We start from the raw sequence: 13,336 nt of genomic DNA, 5'->3' as shown, positions 1-13,336 counted from the left end.
AAGTTTTTTTTTATACAATGAAGAAAAAAAAAGGAAAAAAGTTAGTTCAATGAGTATAAGTACTACGTCATGTATTCGCACAGAGAAACCAGGTACAATTAAAATATTAAATAAATTCAAAATGTTCAGTTTAAAAATTAAAATGTTAAATGAAAGTTTGAAATGTTCAGTTAATTATATCAGAATTACAAAATTAAAATTCGAACACGGGTAGTGTAAAATCAAAATATTAAATGAAAGTTTGAAATGTTCAGTTAATTATATCAGAATCACAAAATAAAATTCGAACACGTGTAGCTAAAAGTTACAATGTTAAATGAAAGTTTGAAATATTCAATTAATTACATCAGAATTATAAAATAAAAATTCGAACACGTGTAGTTTAAAAGTAAAATGTTAAATGAAAGTTTGAAATGTTCAGTTAGTTATATCAGGATTACAAAATTATAATTCGAGCATATGTAATTTAAAATTAAAATAGTAAATATAATTTTGAATCTTGCAAATTAGAGTCGGCTGACTAGCCACCTAATAATTTATTTTCATAATTTTTGTTGTAAATCAGAGTCAGCTGACTAGCCACCTGTCTTTGGGTTATAATTGAAATTTATTTGAATTAGGAGGTAATTCCAACGTTGTAATTAGAAGCATAATCTCTAAACCTCAACATTTTTGTAATCGAGTTAATAATATAGTTAAAAATTGAAATTTAAACAACGTTTTATTAATAAAAAAAATAAACCTATCCTCCTTAATAAAAGATCTCTGGGGTTCCCGGTCTATAGGCTTCAGCTTGGGCCAAACACCCACAAAAACATTAATTTATGTCAATTCCTGACATAACATAATCATAAGAATAACGCTCATTAATATTTTGTCCAGTATAGTTTATCAATTTATAATACGTGAGAGTACATAATTTTTAAATTTATTGATGAGAAACAAGCTTTCTCTTATCTATCATCTACATTAAATACACCAGTCTATAAAATATTTTTCAATATGGTCTATATCTTTCCATATTTTAATAAAAACAAATAGAGTCATAAATAATTTGCAAATTTGTACTCAAAACCAGCATGAGCGTTTTGTGTCATCTAAGATTGATTATAAAATTTTCATGATCTAGAAAATCCTGTTATAAATGAATATTTAGTCAAATTTGATCGATCATGTACATAATTCGTTTTTTCATCACATTTATCTAAAATGGGGAAGTTATTTTTATTTTCCGGGTCAAATGATTTATGAATCAATTCAACTGGCTGTTTACTTTTGGCAACATTTGTAGAAGAATTTGGTGACTTTATCATTGTAGCAGGCAGTACTGGTGATCTTGATTCAGCCTCCGATGCTGATGGTGACGTCGATACCGTTGAGGTAATGACTGGAGTTGGAGGTGATGCTTTTATCGTAGTAGATAAGTTTGTCGTTGGAGGAGTTTTACTTTTCGTTTGAGTTATTCGTTGATGTTCATTTATACTTGTTACATTGAGGCCATTATTAGGGCTGTATTGATGTGAGTCGACAATAACACTTGTGTAAATTGGACTTGACAAATCGTGATTATGATGGTTCGTAGTTACAGATGGAAAATTTTCATGATTCATAGTTGGAACCGTTCCGTTAACAAACAAGGGACTATTACTAAAGGCACAGTTTTGAAAAGAATCACATCCAGTTTCTTCATAATTTCTTGTAGATTCGTTATGTAAAGATTGTGGTTGCCGATGATGAGAATGCTGATTAGAATCTAGTTCTTGTTGCTGGTGATGAGAATGGGGTTGATTCCGTCGATGATGTTGATTATGAGGTGTGCTTTGTTGTTGATGATGATGAATTACTGAATACGATGATATAGCAGAATGATTTGTTGTTGAGTTTGATGGATGAGATCCAGAATTATTATAACTAGCGCACGAATTCGATAGAGAAGAAAATGATGATTTTTTCTGCTGAATCTCTGATTTATTTTGTTGAGAAAGCTGAACATTGTTACCATGAAGTAACAAATGTTGCTGCTGCATAGATGTGGACGACAATGAATCAGGAGTAACTCCTAATATAATGAAGAAAACATATCATTATAATGTTGTTATAATTATTTTTCAATAAACGTTATTCTTACCAACATATTGATAAAAAAGATCTAGTGGACAGTAAGTCGATGAATCTTCATGAATATTGACACTGGGTGGGGTAGCAACTGATAATATTGGTGGTGTATAAGTAGATAATTGATACTGAGAAGGATTAATGTGGGCTGTAGGCATGTAATCAGAAGAAATCGAATAAGTTGTATCAACGTAGTCATCTTGAAGGTCATTTGTTCGAGATGAATAGGAAGAACTTGGACTACAATGTTCATTCGTTTCACAAGAAATAGAATTATTAGAAGATTTCGGAACGTTCAGTTGATTTTCAGGAACATTATTCATTTTTTGATCTGAATTTAGAATCAAATGCGATGCTTCTTTATCCGATAAAACGTAGTTTACTGATACGATACACTGGGGTCGAGAACTTCTTGAATTATTTACAATTGTCACATACGACTGCATCCAAACCCATCCTCCACATTTAGTTAAAAATCGATAGTATTTGGTGGTAACTTGTGTTTTCATCAGCACTGTAAGAAAAATAAAAAAAAATCATTAATAAATGAGAGTTAAGTACTTATGGACTGAGAAATAGTCACTTATGACAGATTATCAACAAATATATAATTGCAAACGATAGAACAGTAGGATTGAACTAAAGCCTTCAGATTGAATCAAACAAAAAACATATTTCGTTAATAATGAACGGACAACAAACTGCCTTTCAACAGTATCAAAAAAACATAAGTAGATGATTTTTTTTCTTACGTGACGAATAGAAACGGTGTAAATAGTAACGAGTATTACAATATGTGTTCATTCACATCGTATCGCCAAAAATGATCAGACCTAGTTATGTCAATCAGATAAAATTCAAACTGACAAAATCTGGCTCGACTAAACTTTTTAAAGATATTCACGGTATAGCAGATCCAGTTTGATCAAATTTTACGATTTTTATAACCAACTAGAAATATAATTTCTGATTAATTTTCAGTATGAAAATAGAAATTTTTTTCTTTGCCGATCAATTTTTATAGGAACTCATATCTTTATCCAGTATGAAAGGAAATGATTTTATGAAAATTATTGCATTTTCGTAGAATTTCATGGAATTTCACAAAACTTAATGTGTTTTCACAAAATTTATAAAATGCATAAGATTTTGTGAAGTCTTATAAAATTTTGCAAAATCCTCAAAATTGTATAAAATTTTGTGAAATCTATTTTTTGTATGTTATGTACTTATTTATAGCACTTGAAGCAGCCGCATCGGTGGTTCGAAACGGCAGGTCAAAATCACACACAACAGGGGAATTAACCTATTTCAGTGGCGTGAGCCAAACGATAACTGACTTCATTTGGCGTGACGCTAACAGCCGTCTAAGCCTTGGAGATTTCGAAGTTGTCAACTTGTGGTTATCAGATCACTTACTAATAAAGGTCACGCTAAAACAAATTAATCCGAATCTCACCGACCAGGACAACAATAATAACACCGGCACACAAAGAAAAAAATTATCTATACATCGGGCACCACCTATCTACGGGCATGTTTTTCGAGCCGCTGAATAAGAATTTCAAGTCAGTTTAGGCCGCCCAGCCTTCAATTTCGAGTGAATTGCAAAAAAAACCCAAAATATAGCGAAAATTCGATCAATTTTTGATGATTTTTTACAATTTTTTTAGATTTAAAACGGTTTATGATTAAAATACGATCGAAATTAGTATTTAACAGATCAAAATACATGAAAATTATGCTTGCTTTAGATCTCAAAATTTTTTTTCTTGCCAAAACATGGAATTTTCGCTATATTTTGGGGTTTTTTGCAATTTACTCGAAATTGAAGGCTGGGCGGCCTCAACTGACTTGAAATTCGTATTCAGCAGGTCGAAAAACATGCCCGTAGATAGGTGGCGCCCGGTGTACAGACAATTTTTTTTTGTGTGCCAGTGTACTACAGCGACACTTCAATATATTTGGGATGACAAGAAGTTTGACGACTACAGAACAGAACTACGATCGCTACCGTGCAGCTCATCAGACGACTGCACTATCGAAGAAATGAGCCAAAAACTATCACGGACTGTCACCGACACAGCCAAAAAGCTAGGAATGGAGCATCAAATACAACCGAGAAAGAACGAGAGACAGGATAGCCCATGGTTCGACCGGTAATGCAAAGAGGGTAAGAAACTGATTCATAAATTGTATAGAGCATACCAGAAAGACAGCTGCGACGTGAAAAAGCGAGAATTCACTCTAGCCAAAGCCAATTTTGTTAAACTAGTTAGAACCACGAAAAAAGAACACTTAGAAACTATTCAGAATGAGCTCAGTGGTGCCAGAGACATGAGAACATTTTGGAGACTGGTTGATGGGAACAATTCTACGCCGATCTCTACCCAATTGCTACTGCCACCGAAGTTTCCCTTTTAGATAGCAGGTATCCATCGCTAGACGCCAAAATTTCATTCGACGATGTACGTAGAGCAGTCAGATCAACTAAAGTTAACGAAAGCCCAGGTCCCGACGGAATAGGCAATGGATTTTACAAAAACCTTTCGGAAAACAAGGTATACCACCTCGTGAAACTATTCAACAAGATACTAAAAAGAGGAGAAATCCCTGATGCGTGGGCACAATTGGAGGTAGTACTATTTCATGAAAAAGAAGATGACCAAGACCCGTAAAACTACAGGGGTATTGCCCTAGCTGTATCTCGAAAATCTTCACAACGGTTCTAGCAACTTAGTTAACATCCTATCCGAATGTCAAGCGGGCTTCCGTGTTGGCAGATCTTGTGAAGACAACATTTTTTTTTTAGCCTCAAAAATCAACCTGGCACTATGCGAACCTAGAAGAGTACTTTACGCAGCTTACATCGACTATAAAAGAGCCTTTGACTCTATCACACATATAATCCTCTGGCAAAAGCTGTACAAGGCCGGAATCAGTGTACTACTTATCACGATTCTCTAAGACTACTACAAAGAAGCAAGATTCAAAATAAAACTCGACCACATCAGGAAATGCAATGACATCAACGTGACGGTAGGTGTCTTAGAAGGGGATCCACTCTGCCCAATCTTATTCATTATACTCCTCCACGACGCCACGCAATTCTTCATCGACAAAGGATACTTTAACATCGAGAAATGGATGGAGCTACTATTATTTGCTGACGATAAGACTATCCTGGAAAAAAATGCAATTGATTTACAGAATAAATTGGACACCCTCGAGGAATACTGTGAGATGAATAAATTAGTAGTTATTACTAAAAAAACCCAGCTGATACATTTCCAGAAAGGAGGTCGTGGTAAATCCCAAAGAAGTACAAAATACAAAGGCCAGAAGCTCGAATTTGTAAACTACTTAATTTGCTTAGGAGTACCATTCACCATATCCAGACTGCTTAACGAGGCGTCGGTCTATTTTGCCACAAGAGCAAGAGTGGCATTGAGGTCAGTGTGAAGCATAATGATCGCAACAAAAATGACCAACTGAAACCAAAGAATTATCTAATTTAATGCGATTGTGGCATCAGCGTTGCTTTATAGTTCGAGTGTATGGGGACATCGTTTCCTAGATGAAGTGGGCAAAGTCCTCAGAACATTCCTAAAAGGACTGTTAACTCTTTCTCGTGGCACACTAGGCTACTCCCTGAGAATTGAAACTGTAACCACCTCATTGGAAACTAGTGTGGTCAAAAGGATCTTTGACCTTTGGTCTAAAATAGAGAAAATTCCTAGTCACCGGTACTTCAAAAGATGTTTGGGGTAACTCAAGTCATTGCACCACTCTCTTCGCAATATTTCGGAAAGAAACTGGTACTCGCTCACGCAAAACATAGTAGATAAGTATGACTTGAAAATCAACCTGATTGGTGACACGTTCGAGGATGACAGCCGAGGCACTACACAAAATAACAAATATCAACTTTGACGAGGACAGAACCAGAATGCTGAATTCATGCTACCATCCCAGTTTTAATGACATTAGCTAGGGTGAAGTCTTGCAATGTGAGGACTACCTAACTATGAAAATCCCGCTATACCAAATAAGAATCATTGGCCAACTAAGACTGGCTGGGTAGGAACGAATCTTAATAAAAATAAAAAACATCAAATATGAAATCGACACCAAAAACCTATGTAAGATCAGCAACCTTAAGAATCGAGAAATACTCAAACACATTTTCTGTAGATGCCCAAGATACACGGACTTTAAAACGGCTTTTAATCCGCTACTCTTCCCCCACATACTTATGATCAAGACAACTCAAGAAGCTAAAAACCTGTGCTACTGCATCAAGAACTGCTTGTCCTTGCATGCATTCATGCTATCCGAAAATTAACGCTTAAAGTAATCCTATCTAACTTAACAGCCATGTGTTAGAATAATCCTAAAAAACTTTTTAATCCTACTGATTGCCGATGTAATTCGTATACGTTGATCTAGTCTTAACCAAAATTTAATGTAACTTAATATGAATATGTAGTACTATCTAAAAGGACCTTCAGTTCACTTGTAAGAGATCCAAGATCTAAACAAGTATATTTAAATAAATAAATAAATACACTTATCCAAAAAATTAAAGGAAGAAGAAAATTTTATAAATTTTTGAGTGATTTTTCCAAGGCTGTATTATCGTAAAAAATGATCGTATCAAAAAAACGAAAAAACTAAATAGTAGCTTAAAATCTCAAGTTTAAAGATCTTCCAGCAAAATAATTTTTTGAGCCACGGTTTTTGCGGAATCATAAGAAAAAAGTTAAGACAAAATTTGTCCAAATTTTTTAGTATTGTTTTTTAGGTCTACGGGGCCGGGAAAATTTTTTTCGAAAAAAAAAATTTATGACTTGTTAAAGAAATTTAATCAGCTGTAATTTGCTTTTTTTTGTTTCTCTGTACGACAGTTTGCTGCTGAGATATCAGCCTTTAAAAGAAAAAGGATTCTTTACTCTTTGATTATCGATATCTCAGCAACTAATGGTCGCACAGTAATTTGAAGGACAGTTAAAGAAACTTGAATAAATTCTCTACAAGCTTCATTTTCGATTTTGAAAAAAAAATTCTTTTTTATCCTTAACATCAATTTGAAAAATCCACAAAAAATGGCCATTTTCTGGTTTTTTAGTCAACTCATCGCTACTTTGCAAAAATTGATGGAAAGGTCAATGTTGCCAGGTGATTTTACAACTTAATGTACCCTAGACTGTGCCAAATGAAATCGATATTTTTTTTTTCGGTCCCATACGAAAATTAAGTTGTCTCACTAAAAAAAAAATCCTGAAAAAAGTTTAGCTTGATATGTCTATTTTTCACTTAGCGCTCGCGTAAATATGAGTTTTCCAATAAAATTTTTTTTCATCCCAACTTAATATTTTACAACTCATTAAATATAACTGATTAAAAAATGGCCAAGGTACCATTTTGTAGGGGATTCAATTCTCTACAAAAGTAACTTTTGATCGAATGAAAAGCATCAGCCAATTTTTTTCTGCAGCCATTTGAACCTAATTTTTTTTCAAAATTCACATTTATATTTATTATTAATCGCTTAGAAAACAATGTTGCTATGTATGAAACTTATTGAATTCAATTTCTCTTGGAACCTTTATGATCCCAAGAAATAGTTTTTATATTTGAAGTAATAAAACTAACATCAAACTATTGATATTAACGATATTTCTAACAAGACGTTTTCTTCGTTTTGACATTTTTCGCATTTAATCTTTCTAGTAATTTTTTTCTGCATCAGAATATCATTCGTAATTGTGATTTTGAGATTTTCATACTGCTGATCAAAAATTATTACTTTATTGATAAAAATATACATTGTTAATCATGATAAAATACTTATGAAAATTTAAATAAAGGAAAAAGTGATGTTCTAATTGTGCAGAAAAGTTTTTGTCGATTCTGTTACTAGTTTTTGAGAGCTTATGATTTGTCAGGAGAACCTATTACAAACAATCTGAAAATTGCCTACAATGGGCAGCAGCAACTTGTAGTAGGTTATTTAATTCATCTATTTATTGATTAATTAACTAATTAATTAATTAGTTTGGAGCATGTACAGTTTATATTCGCAATATCGTCTTCTGACATATCATAAACTCTTAAAAATTAGTAACAGAATTGAAAGAAAATTTTGTGCACATTAGAACATCACTTTTTTCTTTAATTGAATTTTTATGGGTATATCATTATTATAAACAATGTATATTTTTATCAATAAAGTAATAATTTTTGATAAGCAGTATGAGAATTTCAAAATTACAATTATGGACAATATTCTAATGCAGAAAAAAATTACTAGAAAGATGAAATGCGAAAAAAGTCAAAACGAAGAAAACGTCTTGTTAGAAATATCGTTAATATCAATAGTTTAATGTTAGTTTTATTACTTCAAGTATGAAAACTATTCCTTGGGATCATAAAGGTTCCTAGAGAAATTGAATTCAATAAGTTTCATACATAGCAACATTGCTTTCTATCCGTTTAATAATAAATATAAATGTAAATTTTGAAAAAAAATTAGGTTTAAATGGCTGCAGAAAAAAATTGGCTGATGTTTTTCATTCGATCAAAAGTTACTTTTGTAGAGAATTGAATCCCCTACAAAATGGCACCTTGGCCATATTTTAATCAGTTATATTTAATGAGTTGTAAAATATTAAGTTTGCATAAAAAAAAATTTTATTAGAAAAATCATATTTGCGCAAGCGCTAACTGAAAAATAGACATATCGAGCTGAAATTTTTTCAGGATTTTTTTTTTTTAGTGAGACAACCTTATTTTTGTATGGGACCAAAAAAAAAAGTATCGATTTCATTTGGCACAGTCTAATGTACCCCCAAAAACCCTGGATATATTCAGATTGATCCATTAAACCGATTGTCCGGTCCGATTGCTCAAAAATTTGCAAAACAATTAAAAGAACAAGTTTCGTTCCTTAAATATTCAGTAAATGTAAGGTCAAGAGAAAAAAGAAATAATTTCCCAAAAAACAAAAAAAAAACCCGATTAAAACGTAAAAAAAAGAAGTAATAGAATTCCTGTTTTATCTCGGTTTTTTGAAAATTTTTGGAACGAAGTTCCTTATGGGTCGTCGCGGAGGGGTACCCTAGCCGGCAAAAAATGTCCGTAACACACTCACCCGGGATTATTTTTTATGAGCTTTTCAAGCTCCACCAAGTTACGTATTTTGCTAAAGTTTGACAATTTAAGAATCGAAAATTATTAATAAAGCGGTTTTCAAATTTTTATTCTCGATTATGTTCAATAAAATAATTTTATCAAGGCAGAAATCAATGTCAGTGATCAAAATCAAGATTTGACTGAGGTCAGAGCAATAATATATGAAATATCCGAGAAACATATTAAAAACTGGGTTTTCTCAATTTTTTGCTGATAATATGATTTAAGCTAATGAACAAGTTACATGACATTCTATGATGATCGAAAGAGACTATAATGAGGAATAGTTGGTATGATTTCAGACACATTTAGTACATTATATTTTGATTTATCCGGAAAAAATAACGTTTTATGTTATTTTTTTAACTTTTCAGCGCCGATATCTTTTGAACTAATGCACCGATTTTGACTTTTGAGGTGGCGATCGGCGCGTTTTCTTACATTTTAGAGCTGATATAATTTTAGAATGAATCTGTTCTGCCGTTTTGAAGATATTTGGAAAAACCCGTTTTTCACCATTTCTATCTCCAACGATATCTTTTGAACAAATTAACCGATTGAGATGGTTAAAGCGGTGATCGACGCAATTTATTAAGTTCTAGAGCTGAATAGATTTTAAAGTTGATCGTTCAACTCGTTTCTGAGAAATCAATAAAAAACAAAAAAAAAATTTTTTTTTTTCGTAATTCGCCAATATTTTTGAGACTACTTGATTAAATGTTCTGAAATTTTTAGGAAAGTTGACGGCCAACAAGCTAATTCGATTTCCACCATAACCATCTAAATCGGTTGATTGGTTAAAAAGTTACAAAGAGTTTACACACACACACACACGCACACACGCACACACGCACATACATACATACACTCGGACATCATTCTGAATATAGTCAGAATAGCTTCCTAGGACCTCAAAACGTCGACATTTGATGAAAACTCGATTTTCGAAAGTCGGGGTGAAAACAATAACTTCCCGAATTTTTCGAAAATCATCGATTTTCTTAACGGGAAGTTAGAAATCTGGGCATCGGTTGGTCCTGCAGGCCAGCCCCAAATTTCCCGCTGTTTTAGAGCTCTACGAGCTCAAAACCATTAGTATAAATACATTTTCGAGCTCTAAAATACCTTTGTTTCCCTTGATTATGAGCTTTTCAAGCTCAAAAGAATTACGTTTTATGTTAAAGTTTAAAAATTTAGAATTTTTTTTTCACGATATCGTGAGCGTAAGAAAATAATGATTTCTAAAAAAAACCTTTTTCTTGAAAACAATATCTTATTGTTTATATTCGTTTTTTTCATATTTTGATTATTTAAATAAATAATTAAGGAATCGTTTTATTTTTTAAATCATAACTTGCATTTCTAGATATAATGGCAGAAAAATGTTTTTTTGGTCAACAATTTGTTCATTTATTTATTTAACAATTTGTTATAAACAATTTTTTTTCTTTATTTTAAATTTTTTCTAGAACACAAAGAAACTGCAAAAACAGCAACCTGCAACAAATTGGCAAAAAAAATTTTTATCAATTTATTAAAAACCATTGTGATTTTGGATCACGACAAAGTCCAAGCACTGAATCGATCTGTCAACAAACATATTTCTGTAAATTTGCAATTATCGCAGATACAGTTTTTGACCTTAAAGTCGTTTTTATAAAGTATGACTGAAGCTACCTTATAAATTCTTAACCTAACGTTTATCTATTATAATTCTTTAACTACACGCATTCGTTTATAAGAACTAGAATATTATCTATTCCTCACAATGCTTATATATCGTAAACAAATAATGTTATGACAAATATGCTTGCGGACATTTTTGGTACCCGATTATTAAACTATTCAAATATACTTTTTTTATACTTTTAACCTTATTTGTTTATGTTATTTTGGAATAAAAAATGTATACCCGAATAATTATTTTCTTTATACCTCGAATAGAACTTGAAATTAATATTTTTATAATAAGGAACTTCGTTCCTATCTAGTGTCCCACGACACCACACGGTTTTTTGTTCTATTGACCTTACATTTACTAAATAACTAACGCAAAAATGAAAGAAAATCCGAAAAAAACTAATTTTTTCATTTTGGTAACGAATCTACTATTTAAGGAACAAAACTTGTCCTGTTAATTGTTTTGCAAAACTTTGAGCAATCGGACCGGACAAACGATTTAATGGATCAATCTGAAAATATCCAGAGTTTTTGGGGGTACATTAAGCTGTAAAATCACCTGGCAACATTGACCTTTCCATCAATATTTGCAAAGTAGCGATGAGTTGACTAAAAAACCAGACAACGGCCATTTTTTGTGGGTTTTTCAAATTGATGTTAAGGATAAAAAAGAATTTTTTTTTTTAAAATCGAAAATGAAGCCTGTAGAGAATTTATTCAAGTTTCTTGAACTATCCTTCAAATTACTGTGCGACCATTAGTTGCTGAGATATCGATAATCACAGAGAAAAGGATCCTTTTTTATTTGAAGGCTGATATCTCAGCAGCAAACTGTCGTACAGAGAAACAAAAAAAAGCAAATTGTAGCTGATTAAATTCGTTAACAAGTCATGAATTGGTTTTTTCGAAAAAAATTTTCCCGGCCCCGTAGATCTAAAAACAAAACAAAAGAATTTGGACAAATTTTGTCTCGACCTTTTTCTTATGATTCCGCAAAAACCGTGGCTCAAAAAATTATTTTGCTGAAAGATCTTTAAACTAGAGATTTCAAGGTTCAATTTGTTTTTTTTTTTTTTTTATTATTTTTTCGATACGTTCATTTTTCACGATAATACAGCCTTCCAAAATTCACTCAAAAATTTGTAAAATTTTCTTGTTCCTTTAATTTTTTGGATAAGTGTAAATATATACTTATTCATACAATCATTAGATATTTCAAAATTGTATGAAAGGGCATAGCCGGATTAATATGGGAATTCTGCCTCCATGGCTTTTTTGACTCAAACTTAGGGGGTCGATTTGGTGTCGAATGAAAATAATTCACCTCAATTTTTAGCTCTTCAACTCAAACGGTATTCGAGAATTTCAAAAAAACCTGTTTTTTTCGAAATTATTTTTATTTTTATAGTAAAATTCGGAATTAATCAATGATGATTTTTTTCCTAATTCTTAAGAGTCCAAAACATGAAAAAATCATATGACCGTGATTCTCAAACGAAAAGCCAATTTTTAACGGAGAAAAGAAAATTATAATCTTTTTTTTTAGCCTTTTTGAAATATGTCACTCACCAAAATTCGTCAGAAACAGTCTTTCATACTCCTCTATACTCAGGAATTTTTTTGAATTTTTCGAATTGGTGGAACAATTCAAAAAAAATTAAATACTCATTTTTTTCTTAAAATCTTGCGTTTTAACAAACTTACAGTTTTTTTAGTTCAAATAAATACGTGAAATTTTTTTTTATTATAATTTTTTTTTTTCTGTATCAAAATTCAAAATATTTTTCAATAGTATGAAAAAATATCCAAGTATTAGGGTGTCACAAAAAAAAAACAAATATATTTTTTTTTAACGTCTTATGAGCTCAAAAGTTACTTTATATTATAAGAAAAATCCTCAACGAATTTTAGCCAGATATCTTTGAAATTGAGCTATCAAAAAGGGGGGTCCCCTTTCCCATTTAAAAAACACGCGAAAATTTTTCATTTCAGTTTTTCGTTATTAAGGCTATGGAAGAAATTTTTTTTTTCAATTCCGCTTAGTACAATTTGTAGAAAATTAAATTCTCTACAAAAAAGTGTTCGAGCATTATATACGTCAAACGAACTGGGACAAAGTTTCGGGGTTTCAAAGATCAACAAAAATTTAGTTTCCTCAATGTTAATTTTTTTAAAATTATTTTTCATTTTTATTCCATCAAAAGATTTTTTTTTCAAATTTTGACGAGCACATTCTTGTAGAAAATTCAATTTCCTACAAAAAGTATCTGACATCATATCTACGTCAAATGAATGAGTAAAAAGTTACAGGGCTTGAAATGTCAACGAAAAGTTAAGTTTAAAAAAT

At 31.6% G+C, this 13,336-nt stretch overlaps 1 protein-coding gene across 2 annotated transcripts in view; it reads right to left on the bottom strand.

Moving 5' to 3' along the window:
• Positions 1-357: 357 nt before the first annotated feature.
• The window catches only part of LOC130666774 (single-minded homolog 2), a 96,073-nt gene continuing 83,094 nt past the window's right edge, over positions 358-13,336 (bottom strand). For both annotated transcript variants that reach the window (XM_057468034.1, XM_057468032.1), the window contains exons 7-8: positions 2,129-2,629; positions 358-2,059 (exon numbers count right to left, since the gene is read on the bottom strand). In XM_057468034.1, coding sequence (XP_057324017.1) covers positions 1,119-2,059; positions 2,129-2,629 — 1,442 coding nt within the window. In that variant the 3' untranslated portion in view covers positions 358-1,118. The remainder of the gene's footprint in view (positions 2,060-2,128; positions 2,630-13,336) is intronic.

This window comes from Microplitis mediator, chromosome 4, assembly GCF_029852145.1.
Source record: "Microplitis mediator isolate UGA2020A chromosome 4, iyMicMedi2.1, whole genome shotgun sequence".
Lineage (NCBI taxonomy): Eukaryota > Metazoa > Arthropoda > Insecta > Hymenoptera > Braconidae > Microplitis > Microplitis mediator.
The sequence above is the reverse complement of the archived record's forward strand: the minus strand, read 5'-3'. Positions and strand labels throughout refer to the sequence as shown.